The 18192-nt window shown below is 34.0% G+C and overlaps 1 protein-coding gene across 2 annotated transcripts in view; it reads left to right on the forward strand.

Moving 5' to 3' along the window:
- The window catches only part of LOC306880807 (phosphatidylinositol 4-phosphate 5-kinase type-1 gamma-like), a 53750-nt gene that overhangs the window by 26808 nt on the left and 8750 nt on the right, over positions 1–18192 (forward strand). The window contains exons 1-6 of one of the 2 annotated variants that reach the window (XM_079434576.1): positions 417–510; positions 8505–8536; positions 9554–9652; positions 10772–10902; positions 14285–14402; positions 17048–17200. In XM_079434576.1, coding sequence (XP_079290702.1) covers positions 9554–9652; positions 10772–10902; positions 14285–14402; positions 17048–17200 — 501 coding nt within the window. In that variant the 5' untranslated portion in view covers positions 417–510; positions 8505–8536. Of the gene's footprint in view, positions 1–416; positions 511–8504; positions 8537–9553; positions 9653–10771; positions 10903–14284; positions 14403–17047; positions 17201–18192 lie in introns of those variants that run through there. The other variant, XM_079434575.1, reaches the window with a different exon arrangement.

Below are 18192 nucleotides of genomic sequence, written 5' to 3' on the forward strand. Positions count from 1 at the left end.
TCTGTCTGTCTGTCTGTCGGTCTGTCTGTCTGTCTGTCTGTCTGTCTGTCTGTCGGTCGGTCGGTCTATCTATTGTTCATTTTATCATTCTATCATGTTTATCTATCTGTATGCCTGTCTATCTGTTTGTTAATTTGTTCTATTATTCATTCTGTTGTCCAGTCTATCATTCCCTCAATCTTTCTGATATCATTCTATCATTAAATGTCTTTGTGTGTCTAAAGTCAGAGACTGAGAGTCCTTGAGAGTTTGAGTTTTTTTCTGTCTGTCTGCCGCTCTGTGCCCTCGTCCTTGGCACACGGTCTGATCCACCGGTGGACAGAAACCAGCCGTAATCTCTGCGTCTGATTGGCCGGCGCTCGTGTCCAGGTGACCAGAGAGATTGTGGAGTTTGTCAGGGCAGCAGATTAGTTCCTGCTTTCAATCCGATTGAGCGTTCTCCTCTCACCGCTGATCCGACTGCAAATAGAAACGAGAAGTCCAGCCGCAGGGACTCCTATGACATCTGAGGTCTGTATTTGTGACTTTCATATCTTCAAACATACAGTGAAACCAAAATTTATTTAGACAGCTTCAACATTTCTCACATCATATCACAGTTTATTCGCTATAGTTTAGAAAACGGTGATAAAATATGACTAAACTGTGTCAGAAAAAATTCATCTTGATAATGTCAGATAGCTTTGATAGAAAAGTATGTAATGAATTCGGTTGAATAGCTGTCAGTTGTTAAATTTAAGAACACAATTAGATAAAACCAGTTTAGGGCAATCAATTACCAAGAAATGCTTAATTTTGTTCAGCCTGTGGTGTGAAAAGGTCACATGAGCAATTAAAGAAAAACACTTAAGCAAAACATGATCAGGTCAAAGTGTCTGAATATTTTTGATCCCAAATTTTACTGGTAGTCCACTGTATGAGGAATTTTTGGGTATATTATGTCACAGTTCACTTTATGTAGCTATCCTCACTGACATTTATGAACTATAATGTCCTGCACCCACTAGTAACAAAATATCAAAAATGATATTTGGTGTCTGAATAATTTTTGGTTTGACTGTAATATGACAACTGCATGCATAAACTCTATCAGCACCTCTTTGATTAAAAACAGGCTCATAACTTCAGCAGTTAGGTTTCTTAGATTGTTCCTCAAGTGCGTTTAGGATGCTGTGTTGCATTTCAAGGCAGTTTGAGGATGTTTTTGTACAAACCTTTAGCACTTTTATGTGCTGAAGACATTAGTTTGACATTCACCCGGTTCATTATCTCGTCTCCGTCGCCTCGAGGCTCGCATCAGTCATTAGATGTTCATTGAAATTTGATTAAATTGGTCATGTTCTCCCGAGAACCAAACCGAATCGTCCATCACCGTCAGTAAACTGCAGTCCTGTGAGAATATGATTATTTAAGGTTTTATGTTAAATGAAGTATAAATGAACTAATATATTAGACTATAAATGAGTGATGACAGGCTGAAATGACTCATGTTCTCTTGTTAAATTCGGCTGGTTTTCAGGCGGTTTTGGTGACTGTGTGTTAATACAGAGGCAGGTTCCCTCTGGCTCTCATGACGGACTGAGTTTAATGCGTTCAGACAGTTTGTGACCTGATCTGCAGCCGGCTCTGCTGTTTTTTTCCTTATGTGTGAGGGTTGAACTGATTCTAGCACTGTTTCTGGGCAGAAATCGCTCGTCTTTAGACATTTACAGTAGTTGCATCTGCTGTCTAGTGACTTTAGTTTTTTTATCATGGTGTAAGAACTTTAATTTATGTCATATTTACACTCAGTTAGTAGATGTTTTATCCAAATCAATTTGTCGTATGGAAACAGTAGCAACAAACTGCAAAAATCTCTTCATATTTTTTAAGAATTAGTGATTTTTTATCAGCCTCGTATGTTTAGGTTCAGTAATTTTACTGTAATGGCAATGTAAAGGTCTTTTTCAATGCAATTAAAGTGAAATAACAACATAAATATAGGAGCCTGATGAAAATGCTCATTTTAGAAGAAAATTTCAGACGGCACTTAGAGGCTATTGCATCTGAACTATTCATATATATATATATATATATATATATATATATATATTATTTTTTTTTTCTTGTTTTTAAAAATCTTCACATTTTTTAATTTCTATTCCCTATTTTTTGCTGTTTAAAATAATATTGAACTGCAATTGGCATTAAACTGCAAAAATTATAATCTTGATCTGTGTTTTTGTTTTCCTGAATAATTCGTAAGCATAATTATAATTATTAGATTTTTTTTTGTTTTGTTTCAGCATAATATATGTATGCTTAAAACAAAACAAAACAAAACAAAACAAAAAATATATAGATACACACACACACACACACACACATACATGCATATATATATATATATAGATATATGTCTGTATGTATATTTTGTTTTAAGCATAAAAAAAAATCTTTAAATTCATTATTTTATTTCTTATTTTAATGCAGCCATTTTTTTACCATTTAAAAGTACATTGCATGAAAACAAGCTCACATTTCATTTAAAAATGAGAAATAGTAAGACTTACCAAACACTAATGATTATACACAATATTGTATCCATAACATGTTACTATGATTGTTTTGGTTTTATGGACGTCTCATCATGTCTGAATAATATGCTGTTCAGAATATCAACTTATTGATAAATACATTTCACAGTTTTTATGAATCGAAAGTGAGAATTTAATATTATTCTATAATATTATTCTAAGTCTATATATATATATATATTTAGTGCTTTTATTCTTCTTACTTCATGCACCATACAGCCAGTTCATTTGTAGATCTGTAAAGATCATGCAATCATTCAGTACCTGCTCTTTAAGTATTACATCTATTAAAGCAGTCTAGTATCATTTACACAAATGAGCGTAAAGCGTCGTGAGCAGTTGGGTGGGAATCTCAAACAGTCTGTTGGCTTTCTCCCACAATGCTCATGGTGAGATCCAGTCTGTCACTGGACCTAATTAGACCATATACTCCTGTTTTATTCTTCACATTGCAGTTTTAAACAAGCATCTGGCGACAGTCTGTGTTTGATTAGTCATTTGAGGGAAGATTTTCTCTCAGCTCTGAATATGTGCTGGATGAGAAGTATGTGGTTTCTGTAAAGTGACCCCATATTTCTGCCCTGCGTAAATCTGTGTTTCTTGTGGTTTGTGTGTGATGTTATTGGCGCTGACAGTGTGAGTGTGAGATTGTGCGAGACCCTCGGCACCAGTGTTTGCGTGATTCATCTAATGAGCTTTGACGTGTTGTTGTTTGTTAAAAACAAATGTCCTTTTCTTCATTTTTTTTTATGTGTGTGTGATGCAATAATCAAGGATTCAGGCTTCATATCCTCAGTCAGTTCTTTGTTCACACCATCTTCTGTCGCTTTGTAAAAAAAGATTTTTCTGATGTTTCTGCTTAATTTGTTTTTATGCATTCACATTATCTAGTACTGGAGATGGTTGTCGTTGTTATGATCTTGCAATGAATAATTCATAATTCATAAATTAATATCAACATCAACAATAATATAAACATTAATAGTAATATTAATAAAACAAATATTAGTAATATTAATATTAGTAATATAGTATTCATAAGTTTTTACCCATATTTTCCCCTCCTGCAGGAAATTTACTGCTGTAAATATTTAAATGACAAAATATGGAGGCCCGTTTCTGTCACAATTCAGAATTTTCAGATTTATATATATAAATTGAGTTTATATCTCACAATTCTGTTTATATTTAGGAATTCTGACTATTTTTTCTCACAATTCTAAGTTTAAATCTCACAATTCTGAATTGTCTTTTTAAAATTGTGATTTTATATCTTGTAATTCTGTTTATATCTTGCACTTCTGTTTTTTTTATATCTCATGTTTGAGAAACAATGTCTGAATTTTGAGATAAAATGTCACAATTATCTTTTTTATATATTTTCGCATGGCGGTATTGGGCTTCCATATAGTTCCATTCAAAATGAGACACAAACACTAGAAATTGCAGAAAAAAAAATACACAAAATGACTGAAACATTATATTCTGAAGCCTTTTGTACAGTTTCAGAAAGATCCCATATGAATTTACTATGATTTTATGGTTTGTAATTTCGAATTTCATAAGCATACAAACTATTATACAAAATAGGCCTGGCTGTTTTATTTTTCTTCATCCATAATATATATTTTTTGCCCCGTGGGTGTTTTGTTGTAATGCAGGTTTTATCAGGTCAGACCCGAGCCTGCTGTTTCTGAGTATTTTCCTTCAGCACATCACCGCTTCATATCTCACCCTTGCCTCTTTCCATAAATCACAGTGGGACAAATATGATTACAATTGATTTGGCTCTTTTTTAAAGCTGTTGTTTTTGGCAAACACCGTTATCTGCTGTCTGCATTGTATTCTGGGATTTAGATTTGTAAAATGACTTGTGTGTGATATTTCAGGAGATAAAACCCTGCACGTTCAGATCAGACACTTCTAAAATTAACTGTAATTTCTTCGTTTTGCACAGGCTAACACCTCCACATTTTCTTGTGAAGTGTAAAAATATAGTAACACTCTCTGTAATAAATGTGGTTTCCATGGTAAATGCTTGGCGAAGATGTTTTGCAGCGTTTTGGACTCAGAAGTGACTTTCTCAGCAAGTTTGGCTGTATTTATGTCTCTTGCAGTCAGTCAGGCGATGGCTGCACATGTCATGTGTTTCCTCGGCTCTCATTATCTGCTCCTCAAGCACATGCGCCTCCACGAGAGACCGCCAACAATACTGCATCTGCTCCCAAAACACACACACACTTAAAGCTTTACAGAGGATATTCTTGATCCCACAAAATCTGTCAACAACATGCCCATGTCGTGTTTAGCCCTAAAATCTAAAGAAACAAAAAAAGAGATATGTATGGAATGAAGACAATAAAGAAAAAATGCATTTTCTTGTATTATTTGCATTGTGGAAATTAAATACTGTTTTTTTTTTCTGGAAAAAATTATGATGAATTATGTAAATAGTGAGTATTTATGCGTCTTAATAGTAATTAAAATTTTTGCTGATTTTAAGTAAATAAATTTATTACAGTATTAATAATAAATCTATTACAGCATTACAGTAGAGAGAATCACCACTGGATGGAAAATGTGCTTAAATGTCATAAAAATAATAATGTAACAGTGTAATCAGCAAATCACTGGTATATATATGTGTATATATATATATATATATATATATATATATATATATATATATATATATACAGTGGTGTGAAAAAGTGTTGGCCCCCTTCCTGATTTATTTTTTTTTTTTTGCATGTTTGTCACACTTTAATGTTTCAGATCATCAAACAAATTTAAATATTAATCAAAGATAACACAAGTAAACACAACATGCAGTTTTTGAATTAAGTTTTTTATTATGAAGGAAAAACAAAATCCAAACCCACATGGCCCTGTGTGAAAAAGTGCTTGCCCCCTAAACCTAATAACTGGTTGGGCCACCCTTAGCAGCAACAACTGCAATCAAGCGTTTGTGATAACTTGCAATGACTCTGTTACAGCGCTGTGGAGGAATGGTCCACTCATCTTGGCAGAATTGTTGTAATTCAGCCACATTGGAGGGTTTTCGAGCATGAACCGTCTTTTTAAGGCCATGCCAAAGCATCTCAATAGGATTCAGGTCAGGACTTTGACTAGGCCACTCCAACGTCTTCATTTTGTTTTTCTTCAGCCATTCAGAGGTGGATTTGCTGGTGTGTTTTGGATCATTGTCCTGCTGCAGAACCCAAGTTCGCTTCAGCTTGAGGTCATGAACAGATGGCCGGACATTGTCCTTCAGGATTTTTTGGTAGACAGCTGAATTCATGGTTCATTTATCACAGCAAGTCTTCCAGGTCCTGAAGCAGCAAAACAGCCCCAGACCATCACACTACCACCACCATATTTTACTGCTGGTATGATGTTCTTTTTCTGAAATGCTGTGTTACTTTTACGCCAGATGTAATGGGACACACAACTTCCAAAAAGTTCAACTTTTGTCTCGTCAGTCCACAGAGTATTTTTCCAAAAGTCTTGGGGATCATCAAGATGTTTTCTGGCAAAACTGAGACGAGTCTTTGTTCTTTTTGCTCAGCAGCGGTTTTCGTCTTGGAGCTCTGCCATGCAGGCCATTTGTGCCCCGTCTCTTTCTTATGGTGGAGTCATGAACACTGACCTTAACTGAGGCAAGTGAGGCCTGCAGTTCTTTAGATGTTGTTGTGGGGTCTTTTGTGACCTCTTGGATGAGTCGTCGCTGCGCTCTTGGGGTAATTTTGGTCGGCCGGCCACTCCTGGGAAGGTTCACCACTGCACTTTTTCACACAGGTCCATGTGGGTTTGGATTTTGTTTTCCCTTCATAAAAAAACCCTTCATTTAAAAACTGCATGTTGTGTTTACTTGTGTTATCTTTGATTAATATTTAAATTTGTTTGATGATCTGAAACATTAAAGTGTGACAAACATGCAAAAAAAATAAAAAATCAGGAAGGGGGCCAACACTTTTTCACACCACTGTATATATATCATGGCATTTAAGCACATTTATTATTTATATAATTATGTTTAAACAAATATAATGGTCCTAAAATAAGCTTAATTTTCTTTATGCAAAATGTGTTTTTTTTTTTTTTTCTTTCGATTTATATATATATATATATTTATATATATATTTACACTGTGACTGTCACGAATCTGGTCCATGCTCTCCCTGTCAACCACCACTAGAGGTCACCCGTTCACCACAGTGACTTTTACACTCACAGCACATTGGACTCCATTTCCCACAATCCATTGCACAGATCACAGCTGTCACCATTCACACATCACACACACCTGATCACCATTTTCCTATCACCACCACACACCATATAAGCCTGGGACTTGCTCTTGTTCAGGGCCGAGTATTGTTAGCATTTATCACTCACCAAGCGATAGCAACTTTACAGAGCCATAATCATTGTCCTAGTCTTAGTCTTGCCTTATTTTCCTGCCGTGTCTGACCTTGCCTTTGTCTCCTGGATTTACCCCTTTGCCTTGCCGTTTGGACTGTGTTTGCACCTCGTTTGGACTATTGCTCTCGTCTCTGGATTATCTCTCTGCCTTGCCCCTTTGGATACTGTTCGTTGATCGTCGACCCACACTTGCTCCACGGATTGCTCTGCCTTGTCCTTGCCATACCTGTTTGCCGATCTCTGACCCTGCCTGTTTTATGACCATGTCTTATAATAAAGCTTTGCATATGGATCCGCATGTCTCACGTCTCGTCAGCCCCGTAACAGTGACATTATTTTCATGACATTTATTATTATGTTAATATATATATATATATATATATATATATATAACAAATATTTTATTTTATGCAAAATATGTTTTTCATGTTCTTTTGATATATATATATATATATATATATATATATATATTTTTTTTTTTTTTTTTTTTTTTTTTTCTGTGCTGTATGTATATATATATTATTATAATATATTAATATATTATGTATAATAGATATACAGTATAACACACATTTATTGGTCTCATAATAAGCAGTACTGTCTTTATACAAAACATATATTTATTTACTATTTTCTTTTGATTGTGTGCTAAAAATATGACCTGGCCATGTGTTGATTTGATTCATCCGTGTCCCAGGATGAAATGAAGACTTTTTTTTCTGTGCTGTATTGCTGCTCTAATTCCCTGTTTTTAAATTGTCTCGCTCCTCTCGGGTGTAAAGCAGGTCAGGTCTCATTTGCGTTCTGTTATCTTGCCTTAATTCTACGCCGGCACGTGCTGAGGAATGATTGACAGGTTTACTTGCCTGTAGCTCCGCCCCCTCCCCTTGAATTCAGTGACACAGAAGCATGTGCAAGAAAAGCGCAGTGTGAAATAACCGCGAGGCTCAGAGCTGCAGACTCCCGCTGTCTGTCCTTGAACTGATATTCACACATTAACCAGTGTGTGTTCAGAATGGCATACTCTTCATACTAGTTCTGTAGGATGCGTGTTTGGATTTTCTGTATACAGCGACATATTACATTTCCCAAAATGTGCTGTTTACACTGTTTGGGTTAATGTATCCCACAATGCAATGCACTCAACTTGACCTGCTTCTTGTGTGATGACTGAACTGGAAGTAATATAAAGCATGATTTTAAACATCTCTTTCATGATTTATTATTTAAGTAGACTGCCATAAGTCATTTTTACAGAAAACTGCATAAAAATGTAAAATGACCATATTTGTTTTAATGAATCAGATGTGCACGTTAATGAGGTCATGTGACAACATTGATGCATACTGGTATTTTACATGCTCTTTTCTTGTGCAGCTAAACACTTGCTCACCAACATAGACTGTTATTAGGTTTATCTTTTATTGTTTTATTAGCAAAGACATTTTTTTTAAATGATCTGCATTTGTCATAATGTCTCTTTTTTTCCTCTCCTCATTTCAGACACCGCTCTTAAGAAGACCTACATAACTGAGGTGAAGCATCATTTATTATCTGTATATCAGTCATTTTGGTCGCACAACTCCAGTGTTACTTAATGCAGTTAAAAATTCAAGTGTTTGGAAACTTTTATTGATCTGATGGTTCAAAAATTGAGATTTAAAGAAGTAATTCTCCCACAAATTAGCTGACAATGTGCCATCCAAGAAAGTAGATGTGTTTGTTTCTTCATCAGATTTGGAGAAATGTTGAATTGCATCACTTGCTCACCAATGGATGCTCTGCAGTGAATGGGTGCCGTCAGAATTAGAGTCCAAACAGCTCAGACGTTTAAACTTTCATTTATCGCTAAAATAGTCCATAATCCATAATAACGCTTCCTCCAGTGAAAAAGTGGTCTGGTCTGAATCAGGAGAGAAATCTGCACAGATCAAGCACCATTTAAAAGCCAAAGCAGCTCTAAATAAATATGTGGCTGGATTTTGATGTGAGAGACAACAGGAGAAGGACTTTTACACCGGAGGAAGCATTATTATGGATTATGGACTCATATTTTGGCCAGAAGCGAAGGTTTGAAGTTAAAAACATCTTAATGATGGATTTGTTTCTTACAAACACACAGCTTTTGTCTTCTTAAGACTTTAACTGAAGGACTGGAGTGGTGTGGATTATTGTGATGTTTTTATCAGCTGTTTGGACTCTCATTCTGACGGCACCCATTCACTGCAGAGCATTCATCGGTGAGCAAGTGACGCAATGCTACATTTCATAAACAAAAATTTAAACTAAATTGTCATTTTTGGATGAACTATTTCTTTAAGGTTAAGTGAGGTGTCAATCTGATTTCAAATGTTTCTCCTGAAACTAAATAAAAATAGACACAAATGTATCATACAGTAAAAGTATAGAGCTATTAGATGCACGTGGATAGCAGCTCGGATCATTTGAAGGTCATCTTGGGAGATCAAGTCTCCATTTAATCTCTTTGCTGTCTATGAGAAACAATTGAGACATATTAATGAGATCTCAATTGTGACTTTTCTTCTTCTCAGATGCCGTCGTCCTCGTGTCACTCCAGCTCTGGCCCTGGCCCTGAGAAGAAGATCGGTCACAGGCGGATCGATGCATCCGGTGAAACCACCTACAAGAAGGTGCATCTTCAGTCACACATCAGCTTCACAGTGTCTCAATCTCAATTAGCAATCTGGTCAATTTCAATCACAATTTCAGTCATCTTTTACTTCAGGCTGTTGACATATACAGTGTGGTCCAAAAGTGTCCATGTTGGACATCTGGGAATTCTGGAAATCATCAGACAGCTTTAGGATTTTGAAAATAACTTCATTGCATATTGAAAATACACATACAGTAGATATGATATAACATGATTTATTGACAGCTAATGACACATTAAAATTGCCAAGTCTAATGACTTCATAATTATTGGTAGTAATCTAAAAGTGCTCCAAATATTAGACAATAATTTGGTTTATTATGAAGAAAAAACTTTTTAAAACCATTTTCATGTGGTATTTGTATATAATTACATACAAAAAAAAATCTAATATTTATATATTATCCAAAATACGTATATTTACTTATATATATTTAATATATCTGTTGTCGCTTTGGATAAAAGTGTCTGCTAAATGACTAAATAATAATAATATATTTTATTTGAAAATGTTTTATATGAAAAGTTTTTTTTAATTTTATGTTAGCAAAATATTTAAAAAAACATATTTTTAAATAGATATTTATTAATATATATAAAAATAGAATAAGGCATTAATATGTGCTTTATAAGTACTAATAAACAGCCAATATGCTAGTAATATATGTGCTAATAAGCAACTAGTTAAAATTGAGAATTGCAACAATTGCAACATAATTACACTGCAACAAGGTGTCCTTGTTGCAGTGTAATTATACATTTAAGTACTGAGTAATATTAATTAACAACATGTACTTACTATATCGTTAGGGTTAGGTTTTGGGTCTGGTTTAGGGTTACTTGCATGTAATTATGCATAATTTATTGTTATTATAATCGTAAGTACATGTAATGTGTAACAAGTACACCTTGAAATAAAGTGCTACCATAAAGTGCTACCATATTTATTACATTTTTACAAACGTTTTATATTTATAGTTTGCTGAGTGGTCCTGTGTATCCATCTCTGTTCTGCAGTCAGTTTATGTCAGGGATGCAGGGCATGTTTAACCGGTGTCAGAGAGTCAGAAGTGTTGGTTGTCTTGTGTGTCGACAGACGACCTCGTCTGCCCTGAAAGGAGCCATTCAGCTGGGGATCGGCTACACCGTGGGTAACCTGAGCTCCAAACCTGAACGCGACGTCCTCATGCAAGACTTCTACGTGGTGGAGAGCATCTTCTTCCCCAGGTCTGTATGAGTTCTGCCAGAGAGAACCATCTGTTCATATAGTCTCACTATAGTACCAATGAGCATTCAGTGACATTCATTCATTTTCTCTCTCTCTCTCTGTATATGTACAGTCATGGTCAGAATTATTGGCACCCTTGGTAAATATGATCATAGAAGGCTGTGAAAATTAATCTGCACTGTTAATCCTTTTCATCTTTTATTTTAAAAATTCACAAAAATCTAACCTTTCATTGGATAATAAGAATTTAAAAAGGGGGGAAATATCATCCATCCATCCATCCATCTTCTTCCGCTTATCCGGGGCCGGGTCGCGGGGGCAGCAGTCTAAGCAGAGATGCCCAGACTTCCCTCTCCCTAGACACTTCCTCCAGCTCTTCCGGGGGGACACCGAGGCGTTCCCAGGCCAGCCGGGAGACATAGTCTCTCCAGCGTGTCTTAGATCTTCCCCGGGGTCTCCTCCCAGTGGGACGCGCCCGGAACACCTTCCCAGGAAGGCGTCCAGGAGGCATCCGGAACAGATGCCCGAGCCACCTCAGCTGACCCCTCTCAATGTGAAGGAGCAGCGACTCTACTCTGAGCTCCTCCCGAGTGACCGAGCTTCTCACCCTATCTCTAAGGGATCGCCCAGCCACCCTGCGGAGAAAGCTCATTTCAGCCGCCTGTATCCGGGATCTTGTCCTTTCGGTCATGACCCAATGAAATATCATTAATGAATAAATGTTTTTCTCTAATACACATTGGCCACAACTAACGGCACCCTTTTATTCAATACTTTTTTAAACCTCCATTTGCCAGTTTAACAGCTCTAAATGTTCTCCTATAATGCCTGATGAGGTTAGAGAACACCTGACAAGAGATCAGAGACCATTCCTTCATCCAGAATCACTCCAGATCCTTTAGATTCACAGCTCCATGACGGTGCTTCTTCTCTTCAGTTCACCTCACTCATTTTCTACAGGGTTCAGGTCAGAGGACTGGAATGGCCAGCAGAAGCTTGGTTTTGTGCTCAGTGACCCATTTTTGTGTTGTTTTTGAGGTTTGTGTTTGGATTATTATACGGTTGGAAGATCCAAACATGGCCCATTATAAGATTTCTAACAGAGTCAGTCACTTATTGTTTTTTTATCTGCTGGTATTTGATAGAATCCATGATGCCATGTGTCTAAACAAGATGTCCAGGACCTCCAGCAGAAATATAGGCCCACAACATCACAAATACAGCAGTATATTTCATTGTACACATGGGGTACTTTTTATCCCTGTGTTCACCAAACCCATCTTGAGTGTTTGCTGCTAAAAAGCTCATTTTTTAGTTTCATCTGACCACAGAAGCCAGTCCCATTTGAAGTTCCAGTCGTGTCTGATAACTGAATATGCTGGAGTTTGTTTTTGGATGAGTGAGGAGAATTTTTCTGGAAACCCTCCCAAACAACATGTGCTGATGTAGGGGCTGTTTGACCATTTTTTTTTTTAAGGTTTTCTGACCCCGAGACTCAATTATTTTCTGCAATTCTCCAGCTGTGGTCCTTGGAGAGTCTAGCCACTCAAACTCTCCTCCTCACCGTGCATTAGGACGATATAGACACACGTCCTCTTCCAGGAAATTGGAAATTCTTAATTATTGCCCTGATGGTGGAAATGGGGATTTTCACTGCTCTAGCTCTTCTCTTAAAGCCACTTCACTAATTTGTGAAGCTCAATTATCTTTTGCTGCACATCAGAAATATATTCTTTGGTTTTTCTCATTGTGATGGATTATTAAGGGAATTTGGGCTTTGTTTTCCCTCCTATTTATATTTCTGTGAAACAGGAAGCCATAGCTGGATAATTTCATGTTCATAATCACCCTAGAGTGCTCAAAATTGTGAATATGAATGAGAATATACTTCAGAGATATTTTACTCATTAGAATTTCTAGGGGTGCCAATAATTGTGTCCAGCGTGTATTTGAGAAAAACATTTATTTCATAATGATATTTCCCCCCATTTTCAATTGTTTTAGTTCAATGAAAAGTTAGATTTTTGTGATTTAAAAAAAAATTTAAGTTCAAAAGGAATAATAATGCAGGTTTATTTTCAGAGCCTTCTTTGATCATATTTACCAAGGGTGCCAATAATTCTGACCACGACTGTATATATATATATATATATATATATATATATATTGACCCTGGAGCACAAAACCAGTCTTAAATCGCTGGGGTATATTTGTAGCAATAGCCAACAATACATAGTATGGGTTAAAATGATCGATTTTTGTTTTATGCCAAAAATCATTAAGATGTTAAGTAAAGATCATGTTTCAAGAAGATATTTTGTAAATTTCCTACCGTAAATATATCAAAAGTTAATTTTTGATTAGTATTCATTTGGACAAGGTGATTTTCTCAATATTTAGATTTTTTTTGCACCCTCAGATTCCAGATTTTCAAATAATTGTATCTCAGACAAATATTGTCCTGTTATCCTAACAAACCATACATCAATGGAAAGATTATTTATTCAGCTTTCAGATGATGTTTAAATCAAAAATTGACACTGATGATGGGTTTTGTGGTCCAGGGTCACATATATTTATATTTGTTTATATATATATATATATATATATATATACAATAAACTTCAAATATATACGTATACATATGTACTGTATATTTTTTTTCTAATTATTAATTCTTACAATTAAGTCAATCCACTGCAGCGAAAAAAAAAGAAGCTATTTTCCACTACAAATATCTAGACCTTTATAAATCAAGATATATTTACTTAGGATGTATTATTAGGAAAATATTACGTCTTTCTTTCTAAAATAATTATCAAAGTCAAGTGAGATTTTGCTGAAAACAAGAAAAAATATCTGCCATTGGGTCAGAAAAATCATTTTGATTTCTCTTTTAATTAAGTTTATTTTCTGACCTCACTGGCAAATGTTTTTTCAGAAAACAAGTCTTAATATCACAAGTAATTTAGCTTTTCAAGTAAGTATTTTTAGATATTTGTACTAATGTATCAATGATTCTTTGATTGTTTATATTGTGTATTGATTTATTACATCATTTGCAATGCTTTTGTGTGAGCAAAACACAATTCTCTATATAGCACACAAACATCTAGCAGGAATTAATATTATGGCAAAGGTGTTTTGCAAATGTTTGCTTTTGAGATGTGTTTGTGATATTTTGAATGCAGTGCTTCATTTTGCAAGAGATGTGAGGCATTTTACACTTTGTGTGTGCAAAGTTTTGAAAATGTGTGCAGGCAGTTGAAAAAAAACTGCAAATACAATATAAAAATATGTATATGTTTATATGATAAAATCATAAATCCTGTTGCTCATCAGTCAGCTGATCCAGATTTGATGTGTGTGTGTCTCTCTCAGTGAAGGCAGTAATCTGACGCCGGCGCATCACTATCCAGACTTCAGGTTTAAAACATACGCTCCGGTGGCTTTCCGCTACTTCAGAGAGCTCTTTGGGATTCGACCAGACGACTATCTGGTGAGACACACCGCAAATCACACTGGCTCTCATTCTCTAATAACTGTGTGTGGTATTTCATATTTGTACGCACAGGAGGTCTTTAGTATTTTGACATATTATCCCTCAACAAAAAACAATAGGATTTTCCCTTTGGCTTTTGGATTATTGCAGAAAATTAGCTCTGTGACCAACAAAACTTTATGATCCTTACACATTTTGTTTATCATGATAATCTTCACACATGAACACACTTTTTTATTTTTCTGGATTGCTTCAGATCAAATATGCCAAAAAAGACTCATGACTCTCCTGACTCACTTCTGTCTGTTTTGAGTGATGCTTTCTGAATGAGTGTGTGCGTGTGTGTGTGTACGTGTGTGTGTCTGTGTGTGTCTGTTTCTGTGTTTGTGTCTGTGTCTGTGTGTGTGATGTTCCCAATTGTAAGTCACTTTGGATAAAAGCGTCTGCCAAATGACTAAATGTAAATGTAAATGTTTATAGGATCAGACATTTATGGCTGTAGGTCCATGTTTGACATCAGCTAATGTGGGCTTTAATGTTTGTGTGTTTTTCTAAATGTTTGGTCACGTTTGTGTCTGTGTGTCCTGATCTTGTTTTATGGTGTTGAAGCATAACAAATGCTTTCTGATTCTCAAAATGTATTATAAAAATATATATTAAACTACTGTTTAAATGTTTTTGAAAGAGTCTCTTCTGCTCAGCAAGGGTGCATTTATTTGATCAAAAACATAGTAAAAACAGTGAAATATTATTACGATTTAAAAAAGAACAGAAAGAAAAGTTTAAAAGAACAGCATTTATTTGAAATATAAATATTTTGTAAAATTATAAAAGTCTTTACTTTCACTTTTGATCAATTTAATGCAAGCTTGTTGAATATAAGTAATAATGATAGATAATACAATCGTTCTGACCCCAAAATCTTAAGTGCTAATGTATATTTGATTAAAAATAAAATAAAATAATTATACATAATTTTCACTGTAAGTACACAATATTACGTCGTTTACCTTTATTTTCTGATTTTCAAAAGCTTATTTATTTTGAGTCATATGCTGTAATATTCATATTGGAGCTGATTTGGATCTCGATCTTGAGGAGCCAGTAAGGCTGGAGAAGTGTGCGGTCAGTGTTGTGGTGCTGAGGGTCATGGGAAGGTTAATGCCTAATTAGCGTCTGGAGCTTAAATGAAACTGAAATATGTGTGTGTGTGAAAACACATCGATGCTTATAAGCTCACACACACACACACACACACACACACACACACACACACACTACCTGAGACAGATGGTGATTACCATACTAATACTTTCCTTTTTAAGCACTTAAAACAACAGATACCCACTGGTGTGTGTGTGTGTGTGTGTGTGTGTGTGTGCTTATAAGCATAACACAATGATGGAAATTCTGTTATTATGTTACAAACCAGGGTTATCATAGTTAACTAAAACAAAAATTACTGTAAAACATTTTGTTACTTAAAATGAAATAAAATGTAATAAAAAATAAATAAAATAAAATATATACTGTATATATATATATATATATATATATATATATAAAAATATATATAAAAAATATATACTGTATATATATATATATATATATATATATTATAAATATATAATATCTTAATAAATCTTAATAAAATATATTTTTTTACAAATACAATATTTTTTTAGCTAGTTACATGTACATTTAGTCATTTAACAGATGCTTTTATCCAAAGCGACTTACAAATGACAATGGAACAATCAAAATCAACAAAAGAGCGATGATATGCAAGTGCTATAACAAGAAAAGAGATAGAATAGAAAAAGAATAGAGCAAGCTAGTGTTAGAGGCCTTTTTCACTTTTGTTAATTGTATAATAAATAAAAATAAAACAAATAGATAGAATACAAAAAGATGAGAAAAACTAGTTTTTTTTGTTGTTGTTTTTTTTAAGAAAACAAGCAGTAAATGAATAGAGTTCAAGTCTAAAAGTTATTTTTAAAGAATAGAATTAGAATAGAGAGTGCTAGAGTTCGAGGGTCAAATAAAGATGTATTTGTATATTTTGTAGTTAAAACTGAAGTAAAAAAATATTTAAAAATATAAAGAGATATTTAAAGGAAATTATGAATTATAAAAACACAACAAAATTACTAAAATTAAAATGAAAACACAAAATATAAAAACTAAATAATTCAAAATATGAATAAAAACTATAATAGTATCTTAATTTTATTCAAATAACACTGTTCCAAATCTGTACACTGTAAGAAATATGTATATATTTTTCATAGTTGTAAATAAAACAAAGATTATTGAAGTATGTTTTACAAGAAACATTTCAGTTTTTCTACTTACAGAAAATATCATGTTAAAGTCAGTGTGTCTCCTGCCATTTTTTTGTAATTGTGTGTGAAATTTACTAGTAATTTCTGAGTGAAAATTATTTCTACATCAAATTTTGGACTTTCTTTCTTCTGTGGAACACGAGACGTTGTTTTTTTTTTCCATGCAATGAAAGTGGATGGTGATGATTTATGTTAATAAAAGCTCCAAAAAGCATAAACGTCTGACTTCATATCAGTCTATAGTCAGTAATCAGAATAAATGCAGCGTCTCTCTCTGCATCTCTGTGTTTGTTGCAGTATTCTCTCTGTAATGAGCCTTTGATCGAGCTCTCAAACCCCGGTGCCAGCGGCTCCATCTTCTACGTCACTCGAGACGATGAATTCATCCTGAAGACCGTCATGCACAAAGAGGCTGAGTTCCTGCAGAAGCTGCTTCCAGGATACTACATGGTGAGTCAGCAGCTCATCCTCAGTCCAATTCAGCTTCATCACACAAACAGTATGTGCATGATTACAGGAGAAAAGAGCTTGCTGGTTAGATATTTCTGGTGAAATTTCAAAGTATGCATATTAACATTACCATTTTAGGCCAACCCTTTTTAAATGTTTAAACTGTTTAAAAATGAATGTGATGTGAAGCTGTTGCAGCATTAAGAGTAAGTGAAGTAAATGAAGTTTAAGGGAATGCATTTGTGCATTCAAACACAAACAGAGTCTGTGGTCAAGACACAATTTTTGTTTATTAAAAAAAAAAATCATGTGCCATAGTCCTCATTTGTAAGTCGCTTTGGATAAAAGCGTCTGCTAAATGACTAAATAAATAAATAAAAATAAAATAAATTTACAGTTTTCAAACAGTGCTATTGTTGTATAATATACTATTATAGTTTTTAATTTTATTTTTATATTTTATTTTTAATTTTAATTTAAGTTAATGTTTTAGTAATTAACTTTTTTATGTCTATATGGTTTTTATCAAGTTTTAGTTTTTAGTTGTAGTTTAATTAGTTATTTTAATTAGTTATTTTAGTTATTTATCTGTAACTTAAACAAAATGAAAATGAGAAATGTGGCAAAACTAGCAACTAACAAAAATACAATTTCATTTTTTTGTTTTTTCAATTAATTTTTTTTTTTTTTAAAGGTTTTAGATTTACAAATGCCTCATTTTGCATCATTCAACGGATGAAAATATAAAAAATATAGATTAACAAATAATAAATACAAAATATATAAATTATATAAAAATTTAATTTCTAAAAAAAATAAATGAAACTTTAAAAATAAAGATAGATAAATAGATATATAATTATTTTAAGGCACTCCTCTTTTTTAAATAAAATTTTCAAATCAATTAGTGCTTATTTTGTGCTCAAAATGAGCCTTAAAAATACTAAATAATTAGGGATAGTAAAGATTAACTTCCAAAAGCACAAACATAA

The sequence above is a fragment of the Barbus barbus genome (genome assembly GCF_936440315.1).
Source record: "Barbus barbus genome assembly, chromosome: 15".
NCBI classification, from domain to species: domain Eukaryota; kingdom Metazoa; phylum Chordata; class Actinopteri; order Cypriniformes; family Cyprinidae; genus Barbus; species Barbus barbus.